At 32.0% G+C, this 20,195-nt stretch overlaps 3 protein-coding genes and 1 non-coding gene across 5 annotated transcripts; 2 read left to right on the top strand and 2 right to left on the bottom strand.

Annotated features, from left to right (window-relative positions):
• Positions 1-55: 55 nt before the first annotated feature.
• LOC123223100 lies at positions 56-1,674 on the top strand. The gene has a single exon (XM_044646172.1). It carries the CDS (start codon positions 122-124, stop codon positions 1,463-1,465), a length of 1,344 nt encoding a protein of 447 aa, XP_044502107.1. The 5' UTR covers positions 56-121; the 3' UTR covers positions 1,466-1,674.
• Positions 1,675-5,667: 3,993 nt separating this feature from the next.
• LOC123223896 lies at positions 5,668-8,363 on the top strand. Of its 2 annotated transcripts, none has more exons than XM_044647359.1 (3): positions 5,668-6,023; positions 6,314-6,387; positions 7,555-8,363. In XM_044647359.1, the coding sequence occupies exons 1-3, from the start codon at positions 5,895-5,897 to the stop codon at positions 8,075-8,077; spliced, it is 726 nt and encodes a 241-aa protein (XP_044503294.1). In that variant the 5' UTR covers positions 5,668-5,894; the 3' UTR covers positions 8,078-8,363. The 2 variants fall into 2 exon arrangements, with proteins under 2 accessions (XP_044503294.1, XP_044503295.1); XM_044647360.1 differs by having other exon boundaries at positions 5,670-6,023; positions 6,277-6,387.
• A 263-nt stretch (positions 8,364-8,626) lies between these two features.
• LOC123223895 (protein disulfide-isomerase like 2-1-like) lies at positions 8,627-12,324 on the bottom strand. The gene is made up of 11 exons (XM_044647358.1): positions 12,079-12,324; positions 11,327-11,411; positions 10,974-11,071; positions 10,811-10,866; positions 10,396-10,513; positions 10,147-10,174; positions 9,970-10,061; positions 9,721-9,877; positions 9,516-9,640; positions 9,214-9,313; positions 8,627-8,986 (listed from the first exon to the last, which is right to left on the bottom strand). The coding sequence occupies exons 1-11, from the start codon at positions 12,228-12,230 to the stop codon at positions 8,921-8,923; spliced, it is 1,077 nt and encodes a 358-aa protein (XP_044503293.1). The 5' UTR covers positions 12,231-12,324; the 3' UTR covers positions 8,627-8,920.
• Positions 12,325-12,724: 400 nt separating this feature from the next.
• Positions 12,725-12,870, bottom strand: LOC123224591. The gene has a single exon (XR_006504000.1). It is a non-coding gene; the product is annotated as a U4 spliceosomal RNA (small nuclear RNA).
• Between the last annotated feature and the right edge of the window lie 7,325 nt (positions 12,871-20,195).

Genomic DNA, 20,195 nt, shown 5'->3' with positions numbered 1-20,195 from the left:
ACTATGTTTATAAATTATATATACAGTGCTATTGAAAAAGAAATGGACGCAGGAAGTGCAATGTACCCACTGATGATGATGATGATGATGGGTGATGAGTCTTGCATAAGAGAGGGATCACATGCACAAATGCACATGCATTCTCCTCGTTCAGAGCGCTCTCTCTGCACACTGCAGTCTGCAGCACAATAATTGCTTGTCGCACAAGCCACTAGTTACTTCTCTCACCCCCGCAACGGCCACCATCTTCCTTTCAACTCTTCCGTTTTCTATAATGGTTCTTCTTCCCAATCCTAACCCAAAAAATGACGAGCCAGAACCTAGTGATGGCTCTATCGAAACGCAGCGTTTCAATGAAGACTTGGACTCAACATGTTCGACGCCCTACGTTAGCGCTCCTTCAAGTCCGGGCCATGGAACCGTCACAAGTGGCTACTTCTTCAGTGCGCCGGCCAGTCCAATGCATTTTGTGCTATCTTCGGTTTCTTCAGCTTCGCGTCATTCCGCTGAGTCATCCATCTTGTCGACTCAGTCTGACTTCGAGTTTGAGTTCTCTTCTCGGTTCTCGAGCAATGGTTTTTTAGCCGCAGGATCAATGAGCTCGGCTGATGAGCTGTTTTTGAATGGTCAGATTAGGCCCATGAGGCTTTCGTCTCACTTGCAGAGACCTCAGATCTTGGTTCCTCTTATAGATCTGGACGTTGAAGAGGATGAAATGGGTGATCATAAAGACGTGGAAGAGTCGGTGAAAAGAGGGAGAGATCTTAAGCTTCGTTCTAGATCTCTCCACAGAAAAGCCAGATCTCTGTCGCCGTTAAGAAATCAAGAGTTTCAGTGGCACGAAGAGGATATTAACGTTGAGAGAGATATTAGTGAAAATGTTGAAGAGTTGCAAGAGTATGTGGAGAGAAAAGAGAGCGAAGCTGTATCAAATGAAACGACACCATCATGTTCTGCTTCTTCCTCCAGGTCTTCGTCTTCTGGTAGGAACTCGAAGAAATGGATATTTTTAAAAGACCTTTTGTACAGAAGCAAAAGTGAAGGAAGAGGAAATGGAAAGGAGAAGTTCTGGTCTTCAATTTCTTTCTCTCCCAAAGATAGGAAACGCACTTCTTCTGATTTAACTCTATCTAAAGAAGAGAACCCTCCTCCTCATCCTCCTGTTGAAGTGCAGGACGATCAGAAGCAAAAGCAGAAGCAGAAGCAGAAGCAGAAGCGAAACGAGCAAGGCTCGACTAGGAAAACGGTTAAAGGGAAATCGGCTAACGGTGTAGCCAAACGCAGAGTCCCGCTGTCTGCGCACGAGTTACATTACACGGCGAATAGAGCTCAAGCTGAGGAGTTGAAGAAGAGGACTTACTTGCCGTACAGGCAAGGTCTGTTTGGTTGCTTGGGGTTTAGTTCCAAAGGATACGGTGCGCTCAATGGATTGGCCAAGACACTGAACCCGGTCTCGTCGAGGTAGTCATGTCACCCGATGAACTTCTTAATTGTTTGTACATATGCTTCGCTTATCGTATTATTAAATAATTATTATGATGTAATATATTTGTATCGGCTGTATTACTTTTTAGAATTCTTAACGTTTTTATCCAGGGGAGAAGTTATGTTTGGAATCATCGTGTTGTGATTTTGCTTCTTAAGCTGATGGAATATTGAAGTACTTGATCTTAATGCTCTTTACCTTTAGGGTTGGTACGGTGAGTGTGTTATTATCAAAATGTAGAGATTATTTTTAAGATAGAATATTTAAAATATTATTAAATATAAATAATTATTATATTTGATAAAATTTAATAAGTATAAATAATTATTATTTTTGATTAAAAATAATAAAAGAATATTAATAAATTATTTTATTTAAATATTTTTATATTATTTATTATATTAATTAAAAATAAATTTATTTTTTTAAAATAATTAATAATTAATTATAATAAAATTAATATTATTTTGATAATATTTTAATATTTAAGATAAAAATAATAATTAATTTGTATTTATATTATTTAATATATTAGAAATTAAATTAAATAATCGGAGATAAATTATTAAATTAATTTTTAAATTTTAGAATTAAAGGACCCTTAACATTATTGCTCACAGTAGATGTGACATTTTTGTAAATTAATCTCTGGCAATCTTCTTCATTTAGCTGGCCCAGATGGGCTTGTTTTTGTTCGGCGAGCTGTTAAGTGTCTAGTATTATCCAATATCCATGTCAAATTTAGATTGTATCTAATTAGACCCACGAGGGTGACTTCTGTATTGTTCGGTATGGATATGACAGTCACAGCCTTCAAAGGGTATCTATGTGTCCTTTCTGGTTTGGGTTTTCCTAATATAAATTTTTCTTAGTTTGAGTGGCAAACAGAAAGTATAAATATATGAAAATGGGCAAGGTTAAAACTTTTGATTTAGGTAAATATTTTGGACTTAATAAAGTTTGCTTTTGGTAGGCAAATATGGATCATTTGTTTTGTTTCTTGGGTTTGGAAAGAGTAGCAAGTAATTTTATATTCTATTAGATATTATAATTACCATGAAAGTATTTTCCACAATTTAAGAGGGGCCGAAAGATATATTCCCACCAAAGGTATGCTGCAAACCCACATTAATATTTGATAAAGTATTAAAAACTCAAATTTTCACTTATGAATAATTAAAATTAACATAAAAAATTAGTTCCAAGGTAAAATCGATAATATATTAAAAATAATAAAATATAATCTATTTTCTCTTTAGATTTAGAAAATTAACAATTCTTTTCCGAATTAAACTTTAAAAAATCTTATTTTCCCTCTTGTTAGGTATCCATTTTTAGTGAGTTTTCTCCAATCATCTTTCTCTCTTTGATGATCTTCTCTTCTTTTCCCTTTATCTAGAGTCTTTGTTTTTGGCAAAAATGTATCAATGATGAAGACAACATCGCCATCAAATGTGATGAAGACGTTATTTTTGTTAAAGACGAAGACTCTAGAGAAGATAATTTGAGGACGAAAATATCAAAGAAAAATTGTCAGAAAGAGATAGGATTTTGTAAAGTTTAATCTGAGGAGAAACAGTTAGTTTTCTAAATTTATAAAAAAAATAATAATAATAATTTATTATTTTTAATATATTATTAATTAAATAATAATTATATCTTTAAAATTAATTTTTTTAGATTAATTTTAGAAATATTAATTAAAATAGGCAAAAAATTTTCCGCTTATACCTTTTTAGGCAAACACACAATAGTTTTACTTTTATAAGCAAATTTTTTTGTAACTCCAAAAATACCCTCCCAGCTCTGTAGCTGTAGGCGCTGGAAGGAAGATGTGATGCGTGCGGTGTGTGGTGTGTACGCAATGCACGCGGTGCGTGCCAGTATGCAGTGCGTACAGAGTGCGCGCACCCTCATATAATATATATAAACAACTGTATGCACACTTTTATATATATATATATATATATATATATATATATATATATATATATATATATATATATATATATATAATAAATATATATTAAATATTATAATATTTAATATAATATACATAAATAATAATAATAATAATTTTTAAATATATATTATATATAATATTATAATATAATAAATATATATTATATTATTATATATATTTAAAAATTATTATTATTATTTATATATATTATATTAAATATTATAATATTTAATATATATATATATATATATATATATATATATATATATATAAAAGAAAAGGTGCGCGCACCCTTTCTCTTTTACATATATATATAATATTTAAAAAATATAATAAATAAATAAATATATATATAATAAATATTATAATATTTAATATAATATATAAATAATAATAATAATAATAATAATTTTTAAATATATATTATATTATTATATATATTTGTTATATTATAATATTATATATAATATATATTTAAAAATTATTATTATTATTATTTATGTATATTATATTAAATATTATAATATTTATTTATTTATTTATTATATTTTTTAAATATTATATTATATTATATTATTTAATATATATATATATATGAAGGTATGCGCACTCTACACGCACCGCGTACACTGCGTGCACTCTGTGCGCACCATATATTCTTTTTAGCGTCTACAGCTACAGGGCTGAAAGGGTATTTTTGAAGTTATAAAAAAATTTACTTATAAAAGTAAAACTACTGTATGTTTACCTAAAAAGATATAAGCGAAAATTTTTTTACTTATTTTAATTAATATCCCTTAATCTGCTCTTAAATAAAAGATTAGTTTTTTATTACTTAACCGATTTCAGTTTATATTTATATCATACCTTGGGAAATAACTCTTTTGGCTTTTAAGAGACGATAATATTATTGGTATAATCAGGCAAGGTCCCCACTGCATTATTGTGTGCCCAAAAGTCCAACACACTCATCCTTACTCTACTCTCTCTAGTACAGCCTTCCAATTAATTGACTGTAATAAAGCCTATATTTATCCGGCGACTGTTATAGAATAAACCTACAGGAGTTTAGTTTGTGGTTTTTAAAAGTTGGTAATCATAGTAAGACTCAGAAATTTGGACGGTGGTGGTGTTGAGCCCAGCCTTGTGATCCACTGGTAACTCAGGATTCAGTTTTCATTTTGGAATTTCATGACGCTGCGATGACTTTCTGATAACCGCCATGGACACACGCAACTCCAGCCAATAGAACTCAATGAGTTGAAATCAGAAAAAACATTTGAAGGATTCGTCGTCTTCGATAAGGACAAGAGATTGAGTGTGGCATTGTTTAATCGGTTATCCAATGAATCAGATATTTTGGTTCTGCTTCGCTAACGTATATGACTCAACCACTTTTCTGCTGTATTTGTTGAATATAAAATCGGATTTGAGTAGAATCAGTTCGAACTCAGTTGGATCCAATTTGAAATGAGTTAACTTTAGTTAAATTTGATCGAGTTCAAATTTAAACTAATTCAACTCAAATCTAACCCTATATTCAACAAATACAACAGAAGAGTGGTTGAGCCATATACGTTTCCAAAGCAGAACCAAAATAATTGATTCATTGGATAATTGATTAAACAATGCCACATTGGCCTTAGTCGAGCTCAAATTCAAGCTACTCGTTAGATTTTTTAATTAAAATTTTTGATACAAAACGATGTCGTTTTGATAAAAAAAATGAGTCAAGCTCAAGTTCAGTTCGGTCAAGCCCAAAACAAGTCAATCTTAGCTGAATTCGAGCTTGACTCAGTTCGAATCCAACCTTAATTAAATGATTTACACTACATTTGACATAAGGGTTAATAAAATTAGTGATTTATTAAAAATTTTGAAATAAAAATTTAAGTTTAAGTCTTTATTATATTTATAAAATTTTAATTTATTTAATACAAGAGTTATAGATCTGAGTTTGAGTTTTTATTATCTTTATAAAATTTTAATTTATGAATTTAAATTTTTGTCACATTTATAAAACTGTAATTTATCTAATATAATAATTTTAAATTTTATCACTATAATTTAAATTTATTTATAAATCTCGGTTAACCAAAAAAAAAATTATACCATATTTGTCTTCTTTTTGCCAATGTTATGCCATTCCAGGCAATCGAGTTGTACAATCACAATACCAAGAAAGCGACGTCGTTTATTCCAGGCCGGGAGATGGAGCGGTTCTTTCTACCAGCCATTTTCTTTAAAAAACGAAATAGAAAAACGTTACTTACCGACAAAAAAAGGAAACAGAAGAACGTAGTTTTTTTTCTCATTTCCCTTGTGCGTAAGCATAGAAGAAAACATAGCACATAGATACCTGTGTCTGTCTCCATGGCGGAGATTTAGTAAATATTTCGTTAATTGATGTAAAATTAAAATGAAATGAGATGAAGGTAATTGAAGATGGGTTCAGAATCGAACTCGACTACTACGTCAACATCATCTCCATCCTCAACTGGGAAGCGAAGTAGAGATCCAGAGGATGAAGTTTATCTTGACCATCTTCGCTCTCACAAGCGTTACCTAAGCGAGGTTTGTGCCTCTTTTTTCTTAATTTTCATTTTTTTATAGGGTTTTCTTATTTTTATTAATTCTGGGTTGTCAAGGGATTCGCATTTTGTGCTCTCTTCTTTCTTTTTGTTGTATGAGAACTTTTTTTAATTTTTAGTTTTTGGCTGTCGATGTTATCTCTCAAAGTTTCGGGATTGATGGTTTCAGTTTCAGATATCTAGTTAGTTTATCCTACAGTTAAAATGTATTTATCGGGGAAACTTTATTTGTGCAGATAATGGCTATTTATCGGGGAAACTTTATTTGTGCAGATAATGGCTTCCAGCTTAAATGGATTAACTGTCGGAGATCCACTTTCAGAGAATCTCATGGAATCGCCGGCCAGGTATGAGAACTATCTATCTTAATCTTATGTTGCAGCTAACAATTAAAAGTGAAAATCACTGATTAGGAATGGTGGGTTTGAATTGAGTTAGAGACACCAACCTCGCTTCGGTTGTAGAGAAATTTCAATCTACTGTATTTGTCATTTGGCTGAAAGACGTTTTCCTTGAAGCAGATAACTAAAATAAGCCGACTCTTACATGGTAATGACACTTTACACTCTGTTTTCTATAAGTTTATGGGGTTGGCAAGAATGTAATTGCATGTCAATGAAATGAGGGTGTGAGCTCTAGTATCTGATTTATTTGAGCTGAGATTTCTCATTTTGGAGTGTCCAGTGGCCCTATGCTGCCTTGAGAAAGGTATCATTATGGGTTCTCCTAGCTGATGTGATTGTGAAGTTCTGGGGCGATGTAGGACGGCTTATTGTTGTACTGGTTATTAACCTTCATTGTGTGAGATGCCAAAATTCATTTTCCTGATTATGCAGTCCCTGAACAAACACTTATTGACAAGTCTAATTAAGTGCAAGTTTCTGAAAGAGAAAGTTGTAGGAATATTTTTGTTAGATTTCCTTGCCGTGCATGTGTGCTAGCAAATCCTGTATTAGTTTAGCTATAATGTTTGCATGTGATTTGTGTGGTGACCTCACATATGATAAAAGTGGATCAAGTCATGGTTTATAAGATGACATTATCCAATGGACTAGTATTGTGGATAATCATTTATTATGTGATAGTCTTGGTTTATTATGTGACCCACAACCAGTGGTGTTAGAATGAATCAAGGTTCTCATCGTTTATGATTGTGTGAGGAAGAATATTGCTACCATAGAAATGAATTGGATCTTGCATTTGTAAGAGTAGGTAGGCAACATCTTCTAATAGACTAATCTTTCGAGTAGTTAGTGAGCAACTAGTTTGTGAAAAGTCACTTTCTTAACTTGTTCCTTTGAAAATGAATATCTGAACCATATTTGATAATGAGCCATCTTCAAACTGTGGTTCATTTGCACCCTATCTAACCATGCAAATAATGAGCCACACTCAGCTGTTGTCTATTTTCTAAAGACAAATTCTTTTCTGCCTATCTTCAGTAATAATTCTTGTTTACTATGTTGAGTCGTCCCATCGCACTCATTATGATTTTTTGAATTGTATGTATCCAGGGATGAACTTCCCATGCAGTATTCACCAATGTCTGAAGATTCTGATGACTCAAGATTTTGCGAGGCCCATATACACAATTGCTTATCCCAAAGTGATAGCCTGCCCACCCGTCCAATTTCTCCGCACAGGTACCAGAGGCCACTGAGTGGGTTCTCTTCTGCTCCTTCTACCAGTTCATATCCTTCACATAACTGTTCTGTTAGTGGCTCACAGCCACGTCAACGAGGCTCGGATTCTGAGGGCCGGTTCCCATCATCACCTAGTGATATATGCCACTCAGCTGACTTGAGGAGAGCTGCGCTCTTGAGGTCTGTGCAGATGAGAACACAGCCTCCTGGCATGCCATCTTTTGAACAGGAACCTGTTGAGGAGCAGCCGTGCTCATATATCAAGTCTTTAGTTGATGAGAGGGAGTATCAGATTGAGTGTTCTTCACTGCCAATGTCAGAGCCTGAATTTAGTCGGGAGAAATCGTGCAGAGTGCTAGACTTGAATATGAAAGCACAAGAGTCTCGGGGCTAAATGCTTCAGGAACCGAATTCTTCAAATCTGTGCTAACCCTCATTTTGTGAGTTTTTGAAATTTTTTTTTTTTTGGTAGCAGGTGGATGGCTTTCATCAGTGTATCTCTAGTCTCCATTGCATAGAAAATAGATGAGGCTTGTAACTAGCGATACACTTGTTTACCTCAGTAATCCGTTAATGTTGAGCTTCTAACCTGACCGATTTTCAAATCCTTTATGTCGTAAATCGATCAGGTATATTTACCCGTTTGCTATAATGATATTTTTTCTATTCTCTCCCCTCTAGATTTATGATTTCTCCTGTTAGAAGTCATAAGATCCGAAGGAAACTACTTTTTAGTTCATATTTTTGAGAATGGAATTTTTTTCATATATAGTACAAAGTCAAAAGTGTCGACGGCTTTTCCCTTATATAATGTCTCTGGTCTTACCCTGAATACGATACCTTATATTGGCCATCATGTTATAGACTGGAATACTTTGAACACAGGCTTTCAATCTATCTTAGCTACCTGACTTTGACGGAATGAAAATATGACAACAAATAATTGCCTGTAGAAAATATACTTCATCTGAAAATTGAAAATGTGTAAACAAAAGTAGCGTTCAATGAAGACACCAATTACTTTTACTACTCTTAATAAAGGGATCCGCTTTTCAGTACCGCACAGATGGGCTCATTTAATAACATCAAAGGCCTATAGATCATCAGTGTTAGAAAACCTCTGCTCAAATCAATTTTATGGTCTCATCAGGCAGCACTGATCCACCAATCTCCATCAAACAGATTAAAATTAACCACTGTCCTGTGTGAGATGACAGCAATACAATGGTCCGCTTAATCAAGCAAATGCTGATAGAATATTTTTCTTCAGGGTGAATTCGTCTGCCTTCACTGGGCTGATTGACTGGACCCAAAAAAAAAAAAAAAAAAAGATGATCTCATCATATTTCAATTATCTTGAAGGTTTTATAAAAGAATAGCAGTTAATCCCCTACATCATAAAACAATATATTACTACCTACATAAGGTAATTTGTGGCAGCCACCAAAACTAAACCACCTATTTCGTCAATTTTCCCATGTTAAAGGGTATAAAGTATGTGCTTTATGAGATAACAGTCAATAATCTCACCTTGTCAAGCATGCGCTGAAGCCTATCAATCTCCTTGTTGGCATACTCAGAACCCTTGTCCATATAATTCTTTGCAACTTTCAGGTAAATCTTTCCATACCTAGAAAAAGGACACAATATAACTTAAATCTAGGATCCAAGTGGTTATTAGCAAGAAGTGCTAGTTTGAGCAGAGTAAGAATAGAATATAAGTAGTAAGCACCAATAAAATTGACATAACAGTCCTGACACATAGGAGTCCATCAATTATGAAGTAAAAGACGACTTAATACTAGATTTATAAGTCAATATAAGACAAGTACCTTGCAGTGGAACCCTGTAGCTTCCCAACTTCCTCTTCTATCTTGGCAAAAACTGCCTTCTTCTCATCACTGCTAGCAGCTACAAACTCCTTTACCAAAGCATCCAGGTGTGCAATTATACCAGCCTATTGAAAATTTGATAAATCAATATACAAGTAAATTATCATATAAAAACTATCATGTCATTTAAGTCATGAGTTACTACTTTTGATGTAAGCTGTCCTTTTCCATCACGACTGGTACCACACTTTTCATTGATGAAAGAGACAAAGTCGTCTAAATCTCTGCCACCCTCATAATCTTCACCAGCTTTGTTGCTCTTGGGGAAGAACTTCAATGTAGGATAACCACTTACTCCATACCTGCATACAGAGAAATAGCCTCCATTTAGATTTTAATGATGGGAAAGCATATCTGAGGCTAACTGAGCATATAAATTTAAATCTCCACTCACTTTTCAGCCAGATCCTTGTACTTGTCGGCATCCAGATTAGCAATAACCACATCTTCTTCCATCTTAAAAGCTGTGGCCACCTTTTCATATGTCTGAAACAACCAGACAGTACAAATGGTTAGTGAGACAGAAGTAACAGAGACAAGTTATTCACATAAATAGGCAACCCATACTTACAGGAGCAAGGTTTTTGCAATGACCACACCTGAAAGTGGTAAAATCCAGAAACCATTTAATCAGAGCACAGTTATTTAGGAATAAAAACAAAAGAAAACAAAACCCATTGAAAATAAAATTTTCAGGAGCAAGAGGACATTAATTAAAGGAAAAAGAATAAATATATGTGTGTGTGTGTGTGTGTGTGTGTGTGTGTGTGTGTGTAAGAGAGGAAGAGAGAGAGAGAGAGAGAGAGCATCCATTACTCACCAGGGAGCATAAAACTCAACCAAAACGTCTTTGGACTCATCCAAGACTAACGCATCAAAGTTATCAGTTGTTAGCACCACAACATTGGATGGAACAGCAGCTATCTTCACATTGGTCCCTGTCAATAATTTATATCAGTAAGACACACACTATACATAATTTTTGCATATAAAACCATGCATGTTGCAGATGGGGAAGGCTACTACCAAAAGATGGCTGGGTACTTGCATAAAATACAAAAATATCTATGCAGTGCTTCTAGAATCATACCTTCTCCATAAAAAGAAAATTAATTTTTACACTGTCTAATATTATGGAGGAGCAGTCAAAAGGACAAAACTTGTTGAAAAACGAGCTAAACGTTTATGATTTCTTCGGTTAAAATAACTGTAAAAAGGAACTTTGTTGACATTACCTCCTTCACTATTCACAAACTCGGCAAGAGACTCTACTGTACGTGGCCCTTCATACCTGGAAAGTTCCAATTTTAAATGTACCCAGCAGACAAAGATGCAGATCTTAAAGGAAATAAAGAAATGAACTGAAAAATGGCATGAATTTTATTAGAGCGCACTCACTTTTTGGGTTCCAAAGATCCCTTAGGGAACCATTGAATTGTTGGGTACCCTGAAACCCCATATTTGCTGCATATGCTCTTCTGCTCATCACAATCCACCTACACCACCACATAAACATATAGAATGTCAAGAAAGAACAAATGAGTTTATAATAAATAAAGCGGGGGCAAGAAGTTAAAGTTTCAGGTAAAACACACTTAGATCAGTTGCATAAAATATATCATCATAGATAATAATTGTTCAGGTTAAGTTAAGAATACTATAAAACAATAACTAAGAAAAGAAATTTAAAAGCAGTCTCAACATCTTAATAATATTAAACAAGGAGGAGCAGCAATTGTTGATGAGCTCACCTTGCCAATCAAAACAGACTTAGCTTTCTTAAAGCTTGCACCAAGCTTCTCATATTCAGGAGCAAGCTTTTTACAGTGCCCACACCTGTCACAGTAAACATAAAACATATTCAGGAATGTAACCTTACGTTAGACAGCTGCCTTTCAGAGTCCACCAGAAACTATTACAAAAACAGCAAGAAAAAGTTCTTGGAAACCTTCATAACATTTTACCAAAAAGAAAACATCACTTTAAGGACTCTGGAGAATGTTATGCTTGTTTCCTAGCAAAGCCGCCTTCCACTCGCTAAAAGAAGAGACTTTATCATATAGACATAGTGAATTGTTCAATGTTTGGACGCTGAAGGAAATAGTTTCTCCCTATTATCAGTTATCAATGAAAATTGAAGAGAATACTTAATGTTGATCTATCATTCTCTGGAGTTTATTGGAAATTCTGCTTAAAAAAGCTCGATAGCTATATGGTCTTTCATTTTACCTAATCTACCTTTAGCATTCAATCACTCGCAATTTAACGGAATTTCTGCTCGATAAAGCTCGACACTGATATGCAAATATCTAAATAACGTTAAATTTGGAAGACGCGCCGCTTTAAACGATGCCTAACGATCGTCCATTAAACATTGAACTGTAAGTTAACATCCCAAAAAAGGAAAAAAAAAAAACAGATCTACAAAATAAATAATGAGGATCGGCATGAAATGGTATACTAACGATAAAACTAATGATTCAAGAAAGTGTAATAGACCTACCAAGGTGCATAGAACTCAACAAGTGCTCCTCTATCTTGGCCAACCTCCTTATCGAAGTTTTCCTCTGTTAGCACAACGACATCTTCAGCTATAACTGATAGGAACAGCAGGGTTAGAGTCCCAAAGGCTAGCCAGATCTGATTCTTCTCCATTTTTCCCTTCGTTGCACGAGTTTTTATTTCTAGTTATATTCGAACTTTATGTGGGAGTGGGAGGTCTGAGTTTTCAACGGTCTTGTTGGATTTTTAGATGGGAAAGGCTAAAAAGTGGAGAACTCCATTTATTTTCCATGCGCACAACCTTTGTTTCGCTGATGTGGCGTTCTACTATTTGTTCGCGGGACATGGAAGTTTGAGGGAACTGTAGGTTCGTTGTCTTTCATTGGCAATTGACAACTATGGGGCGGTAACTCTGCAAATGAGGGTTGGAGACGGCACTGGATCAGCCCGCCCCTATTGTATCTGATAAATAACAAGGCCTGGCGTGCCACAGCGGCTATCCTAAAAAGGCTCACAAAAATGTAAGCTTTGGCGGGCCGTTCAGGTCCATCCACAGCAGTTCAGAGCACTTCAGAAATCCTCAAAGGCCAAGGCCGAACCCAGGCGTGTAACCAGGAAGCTTAACACTAAAAAATGTAGGGGTTAAACCCCAAAGGGAGCCCTTGCAGAAATTCTCAAAGGTCAGCGTCAAACCCAAGCCTAAGGGGGTTTAGAATTAGTTTTCAACCAAACAGCAATAGACACGCCTCGGTTAGAACCTCATTAGCTACCCCATTGCCCCAAGCGCAAAGACACCTTGTCTAGATGATTTGGCTCTCCTTATATTCTTCTTCCACAACAGTGTATGTTTATTCCTTCCCATGTGGGACAAGTTCACCAGAGAAAATTGACAAACTTTTAGTTTCAGTTGAATCAGTATCCCTCGTTGAAAATAATTTGGACCTTTCTCTCTGTATGTTAACTTAATCCTGATTTAATGTATGACTTCGAAAGATTAGCTCTTTATGTGAATTTTTACAGCTAGTATTGGTTCTATATGGTCCCTTGTGGGAGAAAGTTTCAGAGCAGCCAGCAATATATACAAGGAAACATTATTTGTAAATACGATCAGTAGTCCTCTCTGAATATTGTTGATGCAAATGCAATCAATTCCAGTGATTAATGCAGATGACTTCAATCCTTTTGAAAGAGGTAGAGTAAAAGGTAAAGCTAATAGAGGACGAAGTATTCAAGTTCAAAGCAAAGACAATGAAATTATGTAAGTGTTATAGAACAGAGATTTTGAGTAGGTTTCAGGTCACATTGGTTGGCCTAACTGTGTGATTTATTTTGTGTAAACTAAATAAAACAAACCAATCCTAAATTCACAAGATCTACACACAAAATATAAAATACTGAATTGAATTGTAGAAATATTTGAATCTTCATACAATTTGAATCTGTAAAGTTATCGATAATGTAACTTAATATTTTATTTCATAAACCTCTCTAAATGACAACTTTAAAAAGGTAAGTTATACTGTAACCATATTGCATTAAGTTTTGAAGCAAAAACCTAGCTAATAAATATTGACCCATCAAAGTCCAATAAACTTCAAACCCACATTTATTTTGTTCACTCAGAGTATAATATTTAAGTAAATTAAACTTATCTTTATTGAATACTTAAATTCATCTTGTACACTGACATTGCATTATTAAATTCCCTGATTTTATTAAACAAAAAATATAATTACTATTAGCCCGCATCGGACAATTCCTAACATTAAGTAAATGGATGAGCCTTAAGGTTGGTAGGTTTTTCCGACTGTCTTAACTGGAAAATCTTGGCATCAATAATTATGTCTATCAAACTTTCTCTTAATTTCAGCACGCCCTATTAACTCTTAAAGTGTTTCATTTCTTAGTAACAATATTCTTTCCACTTAATTCAATGTCTATTCATGGCAAAATATGAGTTTAGTTTTCAAAATCATCATAGGAAAGTGTTCATGAAAATTTTTCGTGGGATTTTGATTGCCATTAAACTTAGCTTGTCAATTCTTTCTTGCATATACCAGAAAAGAAAATAGAGAGAAATACTTTTCAATCAATTTTGCTGGTTTGTTTGGTGTTGGGGTTACTCTTTAGCCAGTCTACAGCCCATTTCAGTGAGAAGAAATGCCTCAGGGATTGCCGTCTTACATGATTGAAACGGGGCCAAATTGGTCCAGCCTGCACTCAGGATTGCTTCTATACTACTTGCAAGCCTCTCACTTCCTTGGGGACTCTTAATGTCAACCTCAGCAGCAGACAAAATCCTGGTAATTGAAGTTTGCTTTTAATCTCTCATAATAATTTCTCAGGAATCCACTTTTCTTAATTGATTTGCATTTTGTTTGTGTTTGTCAGGTATGAAGCAAAATCGAATGGCTGTATGGGTAACTGCTCAAAGACATACCCCAAGAATTAATCTAAAAGACTTTCATTTTTATGATAATTGTTTTCAGAATAAAAAATAATCTCCTGTATCAAACTTATTTGCATTTGTTTTATATTGTGTAGAAATATTTTGGCTTCATTTGTGTTTGTTTTTCAACAAAGAGATCGATATAATTGGATTTTGGCAATCTAATTTGACCCTGTATTATTCAATTACTTTCAGTCCTTCTAATTAAAAGAGCGGCAACATAATCCCACCTGAATAAGAAGGTAGACCCTGAACCGGAGCTCAATTACATAACACGCAGTAACAGCTGATTATAGTATGGCGGCATACCTCTGAACTATTAGAATTAAGCAGCATTCGAGGCTTGTTGACCTTTGTTTGAACGGCAAAGAGCTACCGTGGGAATTAGAAATCTAGAAGTTTAGATAGAAAATCTGTTGCTACTGGACTTTCGGCTCCTGCAAGTTTAGGCATATTTATTAGAGGTTAGATTTAGGTTTCAACAGTTTTGTTCGCCCAGGCCAGACTGTAGGTTTAGAATTATCGTTAGAGGGGGCACATCTGAAGTTTTGCATTCCCCAGCTGCCTAAACAATAATTTCCTCACAAAAGTATAGACCCAATAATTCCACACCTGCCTAAAGGCTGTTAACAATAAATAACTTACAAAAATAGAGAGCCAAACCTTACAAAAATAGACAACCAATAATTCCACTGCTGCCGAAACAGTAATTTCCTCACAAAAAATAGACACAAGAATTTTGTTTCTTAATCATACGTCTGAATCTTAAATGACCTCGGTATTATTCTAAAGGCTAAAGAATTTAAGTTTTAATGTAAAGATAAATATATATTTATAAAATTTTAAAATTTTAAATACTTATTTATAATCTAATTTTTATTAAAATTTTTAATTAGAGTTAAAAGATAAAATTGTTATTTAGTAAAAATCAAAATTTTATTACATAGATTTAAAATTTTTATAATTTCTCTTATTTAAAATGATAATTTTTTTATAGAGTTTTTTCTTTTTTAAACTCTTTGACGAGATTCGTCATCATTGGCTATCGGTCATTTTCTCCCTCATTGGTCGATGCACAACAAATAGATTAAGATTTTTTTATTGTTTAATGAAAAAATTGAGAATTTTTTATCGCGTCGTCATGCAATGAAGAGATCTCGTGAGTCAATTGTTGAAAAAAAGGATGACCTACGGTGAGGGAGAGGATGCCCAACGGCGAATAGTTGCTAAAGAGTTAAAGAAAAAACTTTTTAAAAAAAATTATCATTTTTTAAATTTTGGATAAAAAATTTTTTTAGATTTTTAAACTTAGATAAAATATATAATAAAATTTAATTTTTTAATAAATAATAATATTATCTCTAGTTATAATTTAGATTTTTTTCAGAAATTAAATCATAAATGAATATTTAGGTCAGAGGCCCCTGTTTCCTTGATTTGTTGATTGAAAAGAAAGCATGGGTTAGGGACTTCAAGGACAAGTAGACTTTCGAGTGGATTTCTGGTATATCTAATTTGCAATTAACGAAAGGATTAAGTGCAGCAAATAAGAGAAGGTGGCAAACTGGCTTATCCCGCTTCTATTATGACCATAATAATTACCAAAAGAAAAAGGGGCCAAAGAGCAATAGCGGCCGTTTAGTTTGACGTTTGATGAAATGGCACCGAGAATTCAAATAATTTTTATGTGGCAAGAGAGTTCTCAAATTTTGATTAGCGGTTTAATTTAGGCCAAAAGACTTGTTCCCATCAAAAGGTGTAGTGAAAACTTAAATTCTTATTTTTTAATTTTTAAAAATTTAAATATTCAGTTGTGAGGTAATTTCTATTAAAATCTTAGTTAGGGTTAAAAATAAAATTATTATTTATTAAAAAATTTAACTTTTATTACATTTTTTTTTCTAAATTTAAAAATCTCATAATTTTCTCTTTACTCAAAGTTTGAAGAATGACAACTTCCCTCTAAGGTTATTTTCTCTTATCTTTGGTGATGATCTATCGTCTTCGACTATCGGTCATCCTAACTCTCTTTTTATCTATCCCTTTTTTTCCGACCATCAATTGACAAAAATTATCTAGAAATTCAAACAATTTTCATTTAGATGCATCTAAAGACTTTTGTCTAGATTTTCATATAAAAATCGCATAAATTTCTAGAGGATTTCTCTTGATAGATGATCGGAGAAGAGAGAGAGAGAGAGATAAAGTGGGAGAGAGGATAACCGATGATCGAAGATGATGAATCATTGTTGGAGAAAAGAGAAAAATAACTTTAAGGTAAAAATTACTACTTTTCAAACTTCAAAGGAAAATTTGGGAGAAAATTATAAGATTTTTAAATTTAAAAGAAAAAATTTGTTAAATAATAGTTTTATCTCTAACCTTAATTGAATTTTTTAATAAAAATTGTCTTATAATAAATATTTAAGTTTTTAAAAATTAAAAGATATGATTCTCATATTCCACTATGCTCTGGGTGGGAATAAGTCTTTTGGCCTTTAATTTATCCAAACAATGCTATGGCATCATGTTTAAGACATCATTATTTTTTTATACAGGTGATAGGACATTCGAACCTTTCTTTAAGGCTTTAATAAGTTAGTTTACAATCCCTAGCATTTAGGGTTGAATTCGAGCTCAAATTCAAGTTTGGTTCGATTGAGCTCAAATTCAAGTTTAGTTCGATTGAGCTCAAAATGAATCGGTCTTAGTCGAGTTTGAGCTACTCGTTAGATTTTTTAATTAAAATTTTTGATATAAAACGATATCGTTTTAACCAATATATATTAAAAATGATGTCATTTTGATAACAAAAAACTAATCGGATCGAATTTAAATCCAAAACGAGTCAATTTTAGTCGAGCTCGAGCTCAAACTTGAGTTAATTTTATATGAATCAAGCTAAGCTCGAGTTTGATTCGATTTGAATCTAACCCTACTAACATTATATTTACTATTGAATCAATTACAGTTAAGTTCAAACAAATGTTACTTTGAGATTGGGTTAAACTTGAAAACATCCCATTTGACATTAACAAGTTAAATAAATTGAGGCTCCAACTTATAAAATCAAAGTTTAAACTTAGATAAAAAATAATTTAACATTAGAGTTAATTAAAAAAAATATAAATTAAACATTTTAAATCGGCTTAGAATTTAAATAATTCGAATTAAATAAAATATTAAATATAAAATATAAAAAAGAAATGTACTATTTAACTATAGTATTAGTATTTTATAATATATATTATATTATATAGTATAATATAAAAAATATATTATATGATATAATATATAATATTAAATCTTATTAATATTTTTGTTATAAAGTAGGGCGTGATTAAAATATACTTAACCTCTTTAAAATATTTTCTAAAGTAACAGTGTTATATATAAAATATTTTTATTATTTAATTATTATTATTTTTAAAAAGTTATAACTAATACACCATACGAAATTTTCAGATTTTAGATTCGGTACACGATTCCAACGCACTATGCAGCCTTTAATTATCTTATTTTGAAAACAGTTACCAAGTCGGGTCCACAAGATCCGCTTGCGGACTTAAGTTAATTGACTTGATGGACAAAAATGTCCCAAACAGATTAACTTGGAATATTGTGTTTCACAGATAATTGAAGGCCAAAGGGCTTATCATAATTTTAAAAATTTTATTTACCAACTTATAAATGATCAAATTTATTAATTTTAAAAATAAAATTATTATTTTATATTTAATATAAAAAATAAATTTAAATTTTATTTTATTTTATCTCTTAAAATCTAAAAATTAATAATTTTTTTAATCCAAATTTTCAAAAATAATATTTTTCTTTTATGGTTTTCAATTTTTCAAATTAATTTTTTTTGACAATGAAAAAACTTCTCCAATGATCTCCAAACAATATCTCTTTCTCTTTGATAAGTTCTCATTTCAACACATTTTACTTTTAGCACTATACGATGTCATCATCGTTAGAGAACGAAGACGACTCGTTTTCGTCTCTAATGAAGACGAGTTGTTTTCATTCTTTGACGGCGATGACATCGCAATATAACGTTGAAAGGAGGATTTGTCGAAAAGGAAGAAACGTTGCTTGAAGATCGTCGGAGAAGTCTTTTTGTCGTTGAAAAAATTGAATTTGAAAAATTGAAAACACTAAAAAGAAAATACTATTTTTAAAAACTTGGATTAGAAAAAATTGTTAATTTTTAAAGTTTTGAGAGAAAAATAATTTAATTAATAGATTTAATTAATTTTAATTATCTACAGGTAGATAAAATAAATTTTCAAAATTAAAAAATAAAAACACAAAAAAAAAAAATATTTTGGATGAGAATAAGTCTATTGGCCAAATAATTGAACTTGGTGTTAATAACAACAATGAACTGTATCACATCTATTTCAAAATGATTGGCCAATAATTGAACTTGGCGTTAATAACAACAATGAACTGTATCACATCTATTTGAAAATGATTGGCCTATAATTTGAACTTGGCGTTAATAATAACAATGAACTGTATCACATCTATTTCAAAATGACTATATATATATGTATAGTTTATACTTTACATAACAGCAGTTTTTATTCTGCTGTAGCCCTGGATGTGGTTCAAGTCAGCTCGATATCAAAAATTGATTTGATTTGATTTAATTCAACTTAAATTGATTTGAATCAAATTCAAATAAAAAGATTTGATTCATTTTTTAATTCGAGTTAAAAAGTATTTGACTTAAATTTAGGGTTTAAATTAGTAGTTTAAATTGACAGTTCGAATTCATGACTCATATTAGGAAATTTGAATATTATTTGGATAAAACGATATCGTTTTGTCAATGAACTATAAACTTAAGTAATGAATCCAAGTCATATATTTAAACCGTCAATTCAAATCGAAATTGAGCTACAAAATCGAGTCAAACTCAAATCAAACTGAATTGAGCTATTTTTTATTTAAACTGAACTTGAATCGGACTTAATTTTGGTTTGACGAACTCAGGCTAAACTCGAACCAGACTATTTTTTATTAGAGTCAAACTTAAGCCAAAGGGTGTTCAGGCTTGAATTGTCTTGAATTCACACCTATTCTACTCAGTCAATAAAAATAGAAGAGTAAATTACATTTTTCTGCACAATGTTTGGTCTGAAATATTTTTTCACTTCTAAATAGCATAATTTTTTTTTTACACAAAATAAAACTCTTTTTTAAAAAAAGTTGATAGTATAAATGAAAACTAATAATTTTATCATTTATTAATTTTAAAAATTTTATATATTCGATTCAAATATTTTAAATATGATAATTTATCTTTTTAAAATGTTTTAAAACTTATATATCATTCTCTAAAATTTTTTTAGAAACCTTAATGTTGGTGTTGCTTTTTACCACAACCATGATCTCACTGTTGTCACCACCAAAGTTTAAAATATTACATATAATACATATTTCTTATTAAACTATAAAATATGAACAATATTTTTTTATGTAGATGGAGTTTTAAAAAATATGAGGGGCAAAAAGAATTTTTCCATTATTGTTGCGAAAATGATGACTTTCAGCTCATGTATTTTAAAAATATATTATGACCCTAATGTTTGTAATGTGATAATTACATTCTTAATTTGTTTTTTATGTTTAATTTTTTAAAGATGTAATTGTTATTT

The sequence above is a fragment of the Mangifera indica genome, chromosome 8, assembly GCF_011075055.1.
Source record: "Mangifera indica cultivar Alphonso chromosome 8, CATAS_Mindica_2.1, whole genome shotgun sequence".
In the NCBI taxonomy this organism is placed as follows: Eukaryota; Viridiplantae; Streptophyta; class Magnoliopsida; order Sapindales; family Anacardiaceae; genus Mangifera; species Mangifera indica.
This window is presented reverse-complemented; position numbering and strand designations above follow the sequence as displayed.

Excerpts from the sequence above, each read along its gene's own strand:
- LOC123223100 (XM_044646172.1), top strand. The coding sequence starts at position 122 with ATGCACAAATGCACATGCATTCTCCTCGTTCAGAGCGCTCTCTCTGCA.
- LOC123223896 (XM_044647359.1), top strand. The coding sequence starts at position 5,895 with ATGGGTTCAGAATCGAACTCGACTACTACGTCAACATCATCTCCATCC. Across the intron at positions 6,024-6,313 it reads ACAAGCGTTACCTAAGCGAG|ATAATGGCTTCCAGCTTAAA; the intron begins GTTTGTGCCTCT and ends TTATTTGTGCAG. Across the intron at positions 6,388-7,554 it reads CTCATGGAATCGCCGGCCAG|GGATGAACTTCCCATGCAGT; the intron begins GTATGAGAACTA and ends GTATGTATCCAG.
- LOC123223895 (XM_044647358.1), bottom strand. The coding sequence starts at position 12,230 with ATGGAGAAGAATCAGATCTGGCTAGCCTTTGGGACTCTAACCCTGCTG. Across the intron at positions 11,072-11,326 it reads AGTCTGTTTTGATTGGCAAG|GTGGATTGTGATGAGCAGAA; the intron begins GTGAGCTCATCA and ends GTGGTGGTGTAG. Across the intron at positions 9,641-9,720 it reads AAGGACAGCTTACATCAAAA|GCTGGTATAATTGCACACCT; the intron begins GTAGTAACTCAT and ends AATTTTCAATAG.